We start from the raw sequence: 14899 nt of genomic DNA, 5'->3' as shown, positions 1-14899 counted from the left end.
TCCATTTATATTTGTGCGTATTGTTTCTTATTATGAGTGCAGAATTTAATGTGCCATTACTTTATTGAAGGTCTTATCTCTGACCTAGTCAAGGTTCGATATTTTGTGCAAAAAAAAAAAAATAAATAAAATAAAAAAATACCCTTTAAAAGAAGTTATTTCAGACCACAGTTAAGGAAAACCTAGCATTCACAAGGAAGAATAATGGCATTACTTTAAAAATGAGTTTTTTACAGTCCTTGTTTATTTTCTTGAATGTGTTTTGAATTTTTTTTTAAGGAATATTGTCTGCATTTTGTCTGTTTCGTCGGGGACTACAAAACATGTATGTACCAGCATGTTATGTTTATTGCATTCTGGTAACAGGCCTGTTCGTTCCACTTATTCTTGACATTTAATGAGATGCCACATTATCAACATCTCATGAATATGTATGAAGCATGCGTGCATAAGGGGGGGGGGGGTCATGCTTGAGCAGAGTGCTAAAAAAAAAAAACACCCTAAAACAACCAAAAACCTCACCCAGTAAGAATGTTGACATGATGGTTAACATTTGGTGGCCTCTTGTATTGTGCCAACAATTGGTTCTTGTCAAAGTTCGACAATGTTGGGCTTCACTCACATGTGAGCCCTCATGTAGGCCAACACAGTCTGGGGTTTTGTGAATAGAAAAAAAAAGCGAGGCGCATAAAACACTATGGGTACAAGTAATTATACATACACACATGTACGACTAACTCTGTGAGTACTTGCTAGTGTGTGTGTGTTTAATGCGGTGGGAGTGGCTGCATTGATGCCTACTGCATGTAAAAGCTTCTGCCTCTCTTTCCTCTCCCGCACTCAAGCTCATGTGCACGTGTCTGATGCGTGAGCTTGAACGCTCATCAACAATTGTCGGCCATCATTTTTCTACTCTTCCTCAACCTTCGTTGGATGTGTATGTAAACCCAGACGGGGTTGGTAAATTGCTGTTTGTCGTGGATACATGTGGATAGTCTGGATTCTAGTGGATTCAAGTTAACTGTTGTGGATGTTTCCTTCCTCCGTGGGATGATGGGATGTTGATCACCATATTACCGGGAGTTTAACGATGGGATGGTGACTGGAATTCAAGCTGTTGACTCCTTGGTTCATTTTGTCTCGTCATCTGTGGATGTACTGTGTTGTGGATGTTATTAACCGGCTAAGGTGTTGAGCTTGGATATATTAGTGGACTGTTGAATTGTTGGATTTAGTTGATTGATTGAGGCGACAGAATGAGTACCTCACCCCTTGTTGCTGAGGAGGATTTTGACTTTGATGTGGCAAGCATCCGAAAGGTAAATTAATTTCATGATTTGTATACCAAAAAGTATTTTCTACAAGATGAGAAACCTTTAACGGTAAATTATCTTGATAAGGGGAGGGTCTATTAACAAAAACATACTTAGATTCATGTTAGTTATTTGAAGGGGGTTGTGGAGCTCAGACCAGGGGATTCAAAACTGGCGTAGACTTTTTTGTGTTTTCCCATCTGGAATGTTCTAAAGCCCATTTCATACCTCACACGTAAGCAAGTTTGATTGCAAATAATAAAGTACACATACGCGATGTTATCAAAGTATGAACCCGGCGTAACTGAAATGATACTGACCTGCTGGATAGTCTGGTGCTGTTGGTGCGCGCTAAACATAGGTATGCGTAATGTTACTGCGTAGGTGGAACATGACCATGATAGCGGTTCATGCGCATGTGACATGATCGGTGAATCGGTGTTGTTTGAAACCTGAACAAACACGGAAGTTTATCAGCTCAAACCGATTTCAACAAACACTTTAAAAGCAGTGCTTGCCACTGTATCACCTAAAGCGTCAAATTTGAAATACAATTAAGCCCATAATTGGATGTTGGTAGTGACAAAGGAATTTGTTTTGAGGAACAGGTGCAAAAAAGAATAGTTTTATCCAAAGCAAAGCATGTGCCATGACAACAACAAGAACAACCGCGTTCTACTCTAATGCATTCACAGATGTTTCAAAATGAACTGAATGAGCAAAGTAGAATATTAGCTGTCGCAAAATTGCTCTCAAACCAAAAAGGACATATGGTGTCATTGCAAAACATAGTTAATGGCCTGATGTTTCGACCCAAAGAGATTCTGTCTCGATTGCATTTCATAGTTTGTGTAACTATTAGGGATTGTACTTTTTGCATCATGGACATTATTTGCTCTGGACTTTCGGCAATATCTCAAAAGTGCTCTTGTCTTGAGATATTTTCCCATGTTAGTTTTATTGTATAAATCTACGTTTTGTGTAGGATTGAAATATTCAAATGGTTAAAATAACCAAATGTATACTTTTCCTTTAAATGCATAATGTACATGTATAGTCCACATGTCAAAGGTGCAGAATTGGACTGGAAGAGTTATTGCATGAATTTTATTCGGGTTGGTCGGCTTAAAAAATAAAAAGTATGCAAGAATTCTACCTCCATGGCAAGACATGTGTGAGAGCTAGCTTGAACAAATATCTTGATTATGAAATAAGAACCGACAAGGCTCTGCTGAGCTCTATCTTCCTGCCCCGTCCTCAAATATCTTCCTTGATGAATTTTATGGAAATATAATACCCATGAATAATGGACGTGTATCGCTTTGTTTTTTACTTCAATCATAGGGAGTTAATTTCATCGATGCATGGACCATTGGACCGGTTGTGTCTTGTAATGAAAATTTCATGCTGTAGCGGCTCGACTCTCTTTAGTGAGTTCCACATGTCTGGTGGAGCCAACTGTTTTTAAATGTTGTTCTGTTTTTAGATTGATTTTTTGATCAAGGGAGAAATGGTTATCGGCAAAATTGCTTCGGAGGAGATTTCAGCCACTTGTTAAAGGGAAGATTTGAAAAAGAGTTGATTATTCGTTCAAATCACTTGGAACTCCTTGCTTGGTGCATGTTTCCCTCCATCCCATAATCTAGACTGTTTTAAGAGGAATTTCAATTCCTACCTTCAGCATCCCTGAGTTTTTTTCATCTTAAATGTTTTGTTTTTTTCATCTTAAATGTTTTGTTTTTTTCATCTTAAATGTTTTGTTTTTGTAGCCGATTAATAAGAATGGCTTTTAGCCTTGTTTGGGGCAAACTTGCATAATTTTTCAGGGAGTTAATTTACCTATGCCTCACAAAAGATTTGTTTATCTACATCATTTGCTTACAAAGAGGTACGTTTCGGTGGCAGTAATCAAACTGGCCAGTAATTAGTGGAAGGCCAATTCAGCCAAAACCGTTTTTAGTTACAACTGTAAACATGGACTACAGATAATATTCATTTCAATCATCTAGCTTTCAAAACTCTACACAGAAATATGAAACTGAAATCATCACAAATAATAGTAAATAAAATACAAATTATTACAAAAACAAGATTAAACAGACTCTTTGAAATTTGTCAAATTTGTTTGCTTTTTCACAAGTTATGACAATGTTTTCTTCGACGAAAAAACCCAAGAAACAGTTCGAAAGAAATCTCCCCAATTAGTCATAAATCTTCAAATTAAGAAACCTTTTTGGGGGTGACAGATGCTTCACAAATTTTCTGGCGCCGAAAGCATCGTCAAAATTACTCCAGCATCTGTCAGCTTAGATGTAATATGGTAGTAGTCAATTTAGAGATGAGAATTTCTTAATGTGTATGGAACATCAACTTGAGGAGTATACTTCGTCGTGTGCCCGGCAAAAGGACGTAAGGGAAAGTTCCCGGCAGAAGGACGTAAGCAATTTATGTTAAAATTTGTGTTTCAAGAATTATGAGCGGGAAAGTTTGGTAAATTTGTTGCCATGCAAAAGTCATTCTAGAAAGGTTAAATTCTGCATGGGGAATGGGGAAACATGTCTTCAGGGTAATTCTAGCAAAAGAACAAACAAAAATGACATATTTTTCATGTCAGGAGCCATTTTGTTGCTTACGTCCTTTTGTTACTGGGACGAACTACTTTATGTTCCCGGCAAAAGGGCGTAAGGCCTTACGCCCTTTTGCCGGGCACACGACGACTTGTGAACCAAGCGCGGTTCAGATTTCCACAATTTATCAAAAAACTTAAAGGGAATATATTCCAGGCCTTGAACTTCACTCTTGATGGGGCACAATAATTTCCCTCTGGTAAGGGGCACCTCGTACCTATTAGGAAAAGGTACAGGAACCTTGCAAAGGGCACCACAGCAAAAGCACAGGGCACTTCGACAATAGACCGATCCACTAAGCTCCGCCCCATTGCGTATTGACCAATCACATCGCAACGAAGGTCCGACAAATAAGGTCCGACATGCGTGCGCATATCTTGGCGTGCGCAGCAGAGTTGTGTAGAAAGGTATTGGAGAGCCCCACGTGTTCTTGCTCACACATGCGTCGTGGGCGGAGCCTACTGGATGGGTCTATTGCTGTCAGTGCCGAGAGTTATTTTGAAGCCTGGTATACATGCACATGTACCTTTGGTTTTTGGAACCATTCGTATGTAATGTAGAATGTACAATAAAAGTAAATGGTAGTAGCGTGTTTGAGATATCACCAACAATCTGAAGAATAACCCCTACTAGGAATACACAATCTGAAGAATAACCCCTACTAGGAATACACAATCTGAGAATTTTCAGTGACAAGTATTCTGTTACAGGTACATTGCAGCGCAGACCGAGAATTGAGAAATTGATGCCCTAGTGAGTTCCCTCTTAAATCAGATCAAATTTACTCCGTTGGAAATTCCTCATTTTGTTTTCATACAAAAATGCCCTTTTGAGCAACGGCATTGTGGAATTCATGTTTTCAGACTCTTGTATTACTCAGCGAGCTAGTAGGCTCTGTGGTTGGGTGATGAATTAGATATTGACATTCTGAGTGAGGCGTACGTTTATAACGTGGGGCGTTTTCCGAGGCTAGGCAGAGAAAGGATGAGCAAAATAACCTTGAGAGCATCTTATACATTAATGAGTCACGTCTGCTCTTTGGATTCTGCTCCTAGGAGGACAGTCGAGACCCACAGAGAGGGAGTCGGGCTATCCATTAAAGATGAGTTAAGGAAGATTAGTGCAAGATGGTTAAGTCGAGGTGAGGCTGGAAAACTAGAGTAAGCTGGTGGAGATGGCAGAAGGAGAATGAGGGTGATAGAGAGAAAGAGGTCCAAGATCTGATCGGGTGTCATGGCCAGGCGGTTTAGAGCATCAATTTCTGCTGGTTAAGTCATCGGGGTGTGGGTTCGAATCCCGTTCATGACACTTGTGTCCTTGTTGAGCAAGATGCTTTACTGTAATTGCTTCTCCTCACCCATAAATGGAAAGTAAAAGTTTTCAGAGAGCCATGGCAGCCCAGGGATGTATACTTTTCAGGAAGTTCAGAATGATTAAAAGTTAAAATATTGGTGGCCAAATGACCAATGCACTGAAGAGCATTCAATCGTCATTGTAAAATTGGCTATAAGAACCAGTTATTATAATCAAATGCTATAAAAGCCATTACAGTGTTTACATTATAGACCATCCCTAGGCTTGTACGTATATAAAATTCGCCCACCTTTTTTCTGATGGCCAATTATCATGCATGAATTGCTTGAAAATTAACTGGAGTGAAAACAAATTGTGCACTTTGTATCAAGACATAAACCAAAGGTGCTTTTTTAGTATCAGAGTCTACTGCCTTGCCTTCAGAGCTCCAATAATACCTTGGATATACAATGTACATGTATTTATGAAGGATACGAAGAAACTCCAATCCAAGAGACTATTCTTCAAGCTGTTAAGTTAATCCCATGGCCTTCCAGAACCTGTTGACCAAACAGGGACCAGTGATTCACCAAGCATTGAATAAAGTTGTCCCAAACAATAAGGTTGACCGGTCTCTCCTGTCCGAGTTTCTAGAGACTTGAAAGCTATCCTCAAGGCCTGTTGTTTGTTAATAGCTTGTTTTCTGGAAACATCCTTTTTGCAAAGTGTTTCTGTTTGTTCAAGAATCAACGACGAGTTCTGAAGAGACAGCTCATGTCTGGTTTTCTCTTGTCGTGTGGTTGGATAAAGTTGTTTTTGTAAAGAGTTAGTAGATTGATGTGGCCTCCGATTATTGAGTTGTACATATATGTTTGCTTGAAGGAGATGATATCAAGGTATAATGCTATGTAAATACTGGGAAAAGAAGCCCCCCAAACACGCCATCAGGGCTCGAAATTGAAAAACCTGGTCGACAATTTAAAATTTTAAACATTAAACTGAGTAGAAAGTTTAGATGTAATATTTGTATCGGGATAAGAAATGTTCATTTTTGTCTTACCAATATGTACCGATGTGTGTTAGTATTGTACACTCAGTACTTTCCCGAGTTCTGTGAAAAAAATTACAGGCATATTACTCGGGTGGAATTCGAACCCACGACCTTGGTCTTGTAAAATAAATACTTGTCTCCCCCAAGAGAAGGTGTTTTGCTCCTAACATGCAAATGTATTAATTTTATAGCTATTCATGCTTGTATAGTACAAAGTGACATCTATACATGTATATAAAATGGTACAACATAAAGCCATGGTTGAAGCGTTTATACAAGAAATAAAATCTGTCCGGTGCTGTGAAGAAAACCCACGCCAGTTTGGGTGTGCAATGTTGTATCGCCAGCCTGGTGTGCAATGTGTATCGCCAGCCATGTTTGAACCTGCAGCCACCTCCCTACTGTATAAATTGTCATACACACGACTGCTCTCTGCATATTTATCACGTTGCTTATTTATGCAGCTGTGAGCATGTGTATAGCCCGTTATAGTAATGGTGACAGTTGTCCAGGAAAAAGATTTAAAAGGGTGTGATTTTGTTTCAATACAAATAGTTCAGATGAAAATAGATGAAAAGGGAATATGTACGTGTAGGTGTTGAACTATTTTTAGGAATGCACTCGGATTTTATTAAAGTGTATTCGACCATAGAGATACGACAATGTCACCTCGACAATTGCTCTATTTTTGATGATATTCGATTGTTTTAATCCTATATAACTGTATAACTTGTGAAAATTTCAGTTCAAAAGATGGCGGGTTTTTAAGATATTTTGCCGAAAATCTGCAAATAATAGCATGTAGGCCTATGTGCAGGAAGAATAATTACTAGGAATACACAATCTGGGGGAAATATCCCACACGCACTAACGCTTCCCAGAATCAAATATGGGGGCATAACAAATGACATCTTTGTACTTTCGAAAGATGCTGTGGCTTCTATACCAATAGTGTTATTGCCAATAATTTTAGGAGTGATTACCAAACATACCTTCCCTTTAATTCAGCTGTGTTTATTTTCACTTACAAAATAGAGTACCAAGGTTGCACCCTAACCAGCAAAATTATCACATGTAAACATTCCAGGTTGCTGAAAAATCCATTATAATACCTTAGGGGGTTAAGGTTTATTGGATGGATCATAGGGAGCTTTACTGGTCCATGGCTACTCTCGTCTCCTAGATTGCAGGAATTATCCTGACACTCTCAGCCCCCTCTAAATTCCTGATTCATGACACATGCTTTCCACTCCAGGCAGGAGTTAAGAAGTTGCAGTTTCTGTTCAAAGTGGTGTGTGTTGTTTGATCGCGATAAGGAGCAAGGTTCTCCCTACGATACACAAGCTTGGGTATCAGCAATACGCGCAAACTGCAAGCAGATACGCAAACATTTCAGCTGATATGCAAATGAATAATAATAAAGACTAATTTCACAAAAATCGTCAATATCAAATCAATTATAATGCTCCTTTCACATAAAGGCATTGAAAACCAATAGAAAGCATTCCGAAGACCTTGTTTCATTTCAGCATCCTTTGGCCAAACTACTAAAATGTGTGTCCAGCTGGAGCTGCCAATTCTCCTTGATTCTGCGGAAAGTTCCCTAAAAATGAACCAACCTTCCCCTGCGCTGATGAACAATTTGGAAAATCTCTTTGATTATGGAAACTTTGTCCCTATTTAAGTTGAATGTAACTCAAAATTTATCTCTGATTGTTCTACAAAATCTCTCTGATTGCAAAATGCACAAGTTGGCAGCTCTTTCTATGTCATATTGTTTACTTATCTTGTTTGCTTAAAGGAGTGACCCTGAAAATATCAGGGTAATTCCTGGAAGGTGAGTGCAGGTGATAATGTACATGTTGTGGCGCAAATTGCCACTTAAAAGTCAAGTAGTCTTTAAAAAAAACCAGCTGGGCTTTAATTTTTACACAGAACCAAAGCCAGTAGGTTTAGTGTTGGGCCAGTTACACCCCTATGTTCTGACACCCATACTCTAACCCCAAGCTTAAGTTCCTTTAACCCAGACATGTAAATCACAATTTTTTTCTTCTTCAGAATATAGGGTTATTTCAACATACATGTAGGGCTGTCAGAAAATAGAGCAGTCACAGTCAACATTGGTAGTCCTATTACACCAGCCATGGTTTGAACTTGCTATCAGAAAATTAATTCACCCATTAGTAATCACTTGGTACAAATGTAAAGTATAAAGTTGGCACTGCCAAGATTTGTTCTATTATGTTTCTTTCTGCTTATGGTGCGATTGAAGGGATATACCTCAGGCCTGGAATTAAACGGAGGCCTTGGCCTCTGTTGCCCCTGGTCTTGGCCTCGGTGCCCCTTCAAAGTTTCCCATGGACTTAAAGATTTTCAAATGTAAGTGCCCTTTGCAAAATGAAAAAACCTTTAAAGCCATTGGACCCTTTCGGTACAGGAAAAAAAAAAAAAGTTCACAGATTTACAAATAACTTACAGGGTTACAGAAGGTAGTGGTGAAAGACTTCTCTTGAAATATTATTCCATGAAATGCTTTACTTTTTGAGAAAACATTTAAACAATATCAATTCTCGATATCGAGAATTACGGATTTATTTTAAACACATGTCATGACATGGCGAAACGTGCAGAAACCAGGGTGGGTTTTCCCGTTATTTTCTCCCGACTCAGATGACCGATTGAGCCTAAATTTTCACAGGTTTGTTATTTTATATAGTAGTTGTGATACACGAAGTGTGGGTCTTGGACAATACTGTTTACCAAAAGTGTCCAATGGCTTTAAAGATGGATTTTCAGGCCTAGGGCTAGTTTTGTGGTGGTGCATTCTTTCTTTGGGATGAATTTGTAAATTGACGCCCCCAAATCTGCCCACTTTCCACTAGTCACGATTCTCACTCAGTCTCACAGATTGGTTTCTATGGGCAGTACATGACTCATGGTACTGCATTTTAGAAATGTTGTTTTCTCACTTACTTTTCTTTTTGTTCTTTGAAGGGGGTTGTTTTGACATTGGTTCTGATAAAGCAAAGAGTAGTCTAAACTATAGCGTATCACTAGAGTTTGGTTTCAAGATGTTTTTGTCATCCATTGCTCTAAGGTCATCTACAGTGTGGTAATGCTTTTGTTCTGAGAGCCTGCACGTAGTTAATCAGCGGAATTTCTAGATATTGTTTGACATACTATACAGGAAACAATCGAGGAAGTATTAATAGAAATAGTATAGTGTCGCTCTGGTTCTGTATGGTGTATTGCTTGGCTGAGGAAACAAGAAAAGTAACAATTCAATAGTTGTTAGTTTTGCATCGGGAAAAAGAATATAGTTTGTTATACCCTTACACCGGTTTCTAGGCAAAAAATCCACAGGCGAATCCCATCTATAAAATTGTTGTACACAAGCTGCTTGTAGGATTCAAACCGCCTGTATTTCATAGGTTGGTAAGAAAATTAGGTGGCCTGCATGCTCATTCACCATTGATTTGCAATGTGTACAAATTTTTAAATTCGGCTGCGAATACATTTTTAATTGTAAACAAACCGGTTCAAATCAAACCAAATTGTCATTCATTTACATACAGTAAGCACCAGAAGGTTATAAAGCCTTTTTATGTGCTTACGGTTAGCAGCGCTATGAAATGTAAACGTGCTCAGTAAGCACTAAATCAGCCGTTAAGCGGCTCTATAAAATTGGGCCCAGAGGCCTGAAACACTATCCACAAGGTAGTTAAATTTGAATGCGTTGAAATATCTGCGCCAGCTCTTTATCTTGGGAGTGTGATAAAAAAAATGTTTCTGATCTCCAACATGCCTTTTGAACTCGGTACCTGTGAGAATGTATGTACTTGCTAGTCAAAACAACAAACTTTTGTTTTGTTGTCAGCAACTCAACATAGCTCGACCTCGGTTGAGGTCACCACCTTAATCCCCCCCTGGCCATGTTGTGGTTTCTAAAAGTGTCTCCTTGTATTTTATTGCAATCTGATCAGAGTCTGGTTGGATAAACTGACTGGGTGGTAGCCTTTTGTCAAGGCACTGGTGGCCTTTTTGGATGGTATTCAAAACAAAAAGTGCAACTACTGACATGAAACAAGACTAAAGTGAGCGATTATCAGACTGTCCCACATCAGTTAATTCATACATTCAACAATGCTGTCTTCATGAATGTAAGAATGGAGTACAGTTTCCATAAATTGAAATAAAAAGTAGGATACCCAAAACATGTTTAAACTTTTTTGATAATGAATGATGCACAGGGCACGACTCAAAGGCACAGGGCACCGTGGTAATCGCTGTGGGTGCCGTGGGTTATTTTGAGGCCTGTGAGGAAAACTGGAATTTGTACAGGAACATTGCACAGGGCACCACTGTAGAAGCACAGGGCACCACGGCAATTGCTATGGGTGCTGTTGGTTATTTCAAGTCCTTCCTAAATTCCTCTCAGGCCCCCTTCTCTTCTCTCAGGCCCCCTTCTGTAAACATCCCCTCCGTCTTAAAGACACCTACACACAAGATGGTCCGTTTCCCAAAGGGGTTCCCTTAAGGCAAAGGCTCCGAGGGAAAGCGGCCCGACTCTGCCTCTCCACCATCTGCTCGCATCTCAGTCAGCGAAACCGATCGTCGTCATCATCTTGAAATGTCAAGATGTTATCCTCACAGTGGGGTGTCTCAACAGCCAAACATCCAAACCCTGAAATGTCAACTTAATGCTCGCCAATACCTCAGTCTCCACACGTTATTAAAATAATCTTTAAAGGGATTGTAGACGTTTGGTGATTGGAACCCACTGTTTTTTTTTAATCCTATGTAAGCCTACAAAAAAGCACAGGAAAAACATAAGGCACCACAGGAAAAGCATAGGGCACCATAGCAAAAGCACGGGGCACCACGGCAATTGCTGTTGGTGCAGTGGGTTAATTTGAGACCTGCCATAAAGGTAACCGGTGAAATTCTTGTTTCAAAGGGTGGTAGCGTTTTTGAGATATCGCAAAAAAAGTGTCCAAGCAGGAAGACACATTTGGAAGACACAATTACTGTGCAGCTGTCAGGAAGGTTTCTCAGATTCAAGTTTTGGGAGATAAAAACTGGTACATTTTTCCATTAAACCACATTACTTCGAAGTGAAATGATACTCTAAATGCTTTATACAATTGAGAGCTGCTGTACTTGTTATCAAGCAAGTTTCGTTTTGGGATAAATTTTTAAGAGTGATTATTATACCTCTCCTTTAAAGAGTCACATTGAGTTTTGCTCCAAGTAAAGCTAGGCCTCAGTGACAGATACATGTCTTCATGAATCCTGCCTCCCGATTCTTATTGTGAGAGAAAAGAAATTGCCTTTCAAAGAATCTTGAAGGCCCTACTGTTTTATCTAGGCCCGCCCTTTGCCTAAATCCCAAGAGACCTTATAATCAAGTCTGAGACATTGAATAAGTATCATGGTCGACGGTCGTCAGTTTTGACTAAATTATGCAGGACGCGTTCTTCTTGACAAAGCTACATTACTGGAATCACTAAGGCAGGTGAAATTGGGTTGTAATTAGAAGATCTCTTTTACTGACGTTGTTCGGATTGTTAGCTTAATTGTAGTTGATGTTGCGTGAAGTATTTCTTGGCATCATCTGTGGATCCTTGTGGGGGAGGGGGGGGGGTGGCGTTAGATACAGAGATGGGAAAACAGGAAGCGCCATCGTGGGATGATTAATTCAGAAGAGGAGAATTTTGTAGGGATGCTTCAAGGCAGAGCAAACCTTTGGTTTTTGGAACCATTCGTTTCTTTGTCCTATTTATGTATACAATTAAACTGACATGTGAAAGTTGCACGCAGGAAGAATGGTCCATAGGAATACGCAATCTGAGAAATGTTACTGTCAATAACGATTGTCAATTTCAAATTGTTGGGCATAAAAACCTGGTTGTTTTTACCACATTCAGAATCCTTCAAATACACATGTATGTTAACACATTGTAAAAGTTCACAAGCATGACAAAATTTAGCCAGGAATACCAGCTTTTTAGCTTTTGTGTGAAAAGGGCTTTATTGCCCACTTAAATAGACCATATGAACAAGGGAGTGGTTCTCAAGTGTCAATATTTTCTGCTGGGCGTTTAGCCATCGTGCAATTAAATAACAGCCAAAGTTTACTGTCGTTGTTGACATAGGGTTCACACAATAGATTGGTGGGTGTTCTGTACATGCTTTTTGATATATATAGGTTTTGAGACATTGCATGGTGAGGTATCAATTCAGTTTGCGATAACACCCTGTGTATACCTACTTTGCTATGTAGAGTTTGTTCTTTGGGAACTAGGTCTTGCTTTCTGTTGTACTAGAGTTGATTTTTGAATTTAGGAGACTTCTTATGTCTGAACAGAACTGTCCTGCTTGACTGTAACCTGGGCAGGGGGTAGGAAATCGGCCGGGACAAGTACTTTCTTCTTGTTGACAAAGAGTCTTTAGAACTCATTTCATTGAACCTCAGGCCTGATACTTCACGGAGGCAACGAAGGCGATTGCCTCCGTTGCCCTTTGCCATTGCCTTGGTGCCCTTGAAATGCTCCAGTAGGAATTTACAATTTCCTCATAGGGTGCCCTTTGCCAAAGAGAAAATGCCTTGGTGCCCTTGCTCTTTCAAAAACGAAGCATACAGCCCTGGAACCTGTTAGTTCTCTTTAGTTCATGGGTCGTTCTGTAGAGAGAAAAGGAGGTCTGTGTTTGCATTTGGGTTTTAAATCCATTTTGTAATACTCAAAATGATTGGTTGAATGAGGTACTGAGAATTGCACTTCTAAACTATGACAAAGTTAGGGGACTAAGTGGTACACAATATGCCAAGTTTTAAGTCGACAATAGGCATGTAGGGCCTACCTTTACGTTTCTTTTTATTTTACTTCATCATCCACTTTGTATCTTCATTTAAAAAAAACTTTGAAATTGAAATGAGAACAAAAAATCTGTAAGTAAAAAAAAAAAGACGGGTAGTAATATATTTCGTAATAAAAGCAAGGGGAAAGGGTTACAAAACATAGGAAGTGGCCTGAGGTGTCGACCCTAGCAGAGACATCTTCAAGGCTAAAATGACAAAACAACAAACATAAACAGGTAAACCCATTATTGTATTTGGATAATTATAAATTTGTCCAAAATGACCAATTCGCTGTTAAACTCTTTCATCTCGTATTTGTTTTTGATGTTCCATGTTTATTTGCAGGCAGAAGATTAATAACCACCTCCACAAATAAATCAGCAATAACAATCCAAAAGAAATGCCTTCACATGTAGTCTGCCCTCTTAAAAAAACAACAAAACAAATTAGAGTAGCCCGGAGGGAGGGGGGGGGGGCTTTTCTGAGTGGGTAGTCCTTGCTTGTTACACCCTGGTTTATTATTACCCAATGTGACGTCTCGTTGAAAGATTGCCTTATTATGAAAATCATAACCAATATCATATCACCAGTAGTGCCACACACCTGTCCTCTGAAGGTCAAAGGTCGTGTCCTTGAGACGAAGTCTAGCCCATAGAGTACTATAATAGTATACCAACGCCATGTGGTGGTTGGTAGGCTTCGTGCATGTGTGTACAGGGTTAGCCATTTGTATGCAGTCAGGACCAGTATTGTATAGTGCTAATCCACTTTACAATACAAGAGTGCACACATGGACGCTATTAGTATTTAGCGGCTTATTGGTGTATAGGTGCAGTGTTTCGTAAAGTGGTCTTGGGGCACTACCATTGAACTGCTTGGCTTGGGAAGTTCACTACAAACTATTAATGCACTCTCTGCTTGATTCTGACTGATTCTCTCCTCCTCTGACATTGGATTTCAATTGGATTTATATTAACAAGAATGACTCTTATTAGGGTAAGTGTATGAATGTCAAGATGCGTAAAGAGCGACAGATTCATAAATATTTAAATTTGATAATCAGTATATCTGTTTATTTTTTTATGTTTATTGTGTTTAAGGTTTAAGCAAGGATTTGGTTGGGTCTCCACATTTGCTGGAAATTTAAAAACTTGGTGTGTACAAATTATTCACTTAAAATACAACTAGAAACAGTGTTCCTTTCTCTATGAAAATGACCGATGATAAAACCATCCAAATTTAAAACAGGGTAACCAAAGTACACCCATACACACCCATGGCTCAAACACTATGACTGTGTTGTTATTTAGCCTTCAAGTAAGACTATGAGGGTCAAAAAGTTAGTCCACTAACTTATAAATGTTTTGAAAAATATGATATTGCCGAATACAGACGTTCATGTTTTCTATTGAAAATTGTGTCATACACTCTAGGGACTTTTTAGGTGTTGTTGTTGGTTTTTTGTTTCCAAGGAAAATATAGTTGTTATACTTGTGCGGTTTTAAGGCCTAACATTTCAATCTTGTATAAGAGCAAACATTTAATTGTTGCTCCTTGCCCTGCCACTAACTAAGTTAACTTCAGTCTGATTGTCAGTGGAAATTCTGCAGGATAGTTATGACAGATACTAAGGGATTTACTTGTCTAAAAAATACATAAAATATACTGCTCTATGAACTTGATATTACCATTTTTGATATTACTGTCACTAGTGTACATTACTTCATTTAAGGTTGTGACTGAGTGATGCGTGTAT

At 39.0% G+C, this 14899-nt stretch overlaps 1 protein-coding gene across 27 annotated transcripts in view; it reads left to right on the top strand.

The window, feature by feature from the left end:
* Positions 1–766: 766 nt before the first annotated feature.
* Positions 767–14899, top strand: part of LOC117303882 (ankyrin-2-like) — a 123361-nt gene continuing 109228 nt past the window's right edge. For 22 of the 27 annotated variants that reach the window (XM_033788314.1, XM_033788300.1, XM_033788290.1 and 19 more), the window contains exon 1: positions 767–1319. In XM_033788314.1, coding sequence (XP_033644205.1) covers positions 1257–1319 — 63 coding nt within the window. In that variant the 5' untranslated portion in view covers positions 767–1256. Of the gene's footprint in view, positions 1320–14109; positions 14140–14899 lie in introns of those variants that run through there. The other 5 variants (XM_033788315.1, XM_033788311.1, XM_033788310.1 and 2 more) reach the window with 2 other exon arrangements.

Source organism: Asterias rubens, chromosome 20 (genome assembly GCF_902459465.1).
Source record: "Asterias rubens chromosome 20, eAstRub1.3, whole genome shotgun sequence".
Classification (NCBI taxonomy): domain Eukaryota; kingdom Metazoa; phylum Echinodermata; class Asteroidea; order Forcipulatida; family Asteriidae; genus Asterias; species Asterias rubens.
Note: the sequence above shows the minus strand (reverse complement) of the source record. Positions and strands in the feature narration are given on the sequence as shown.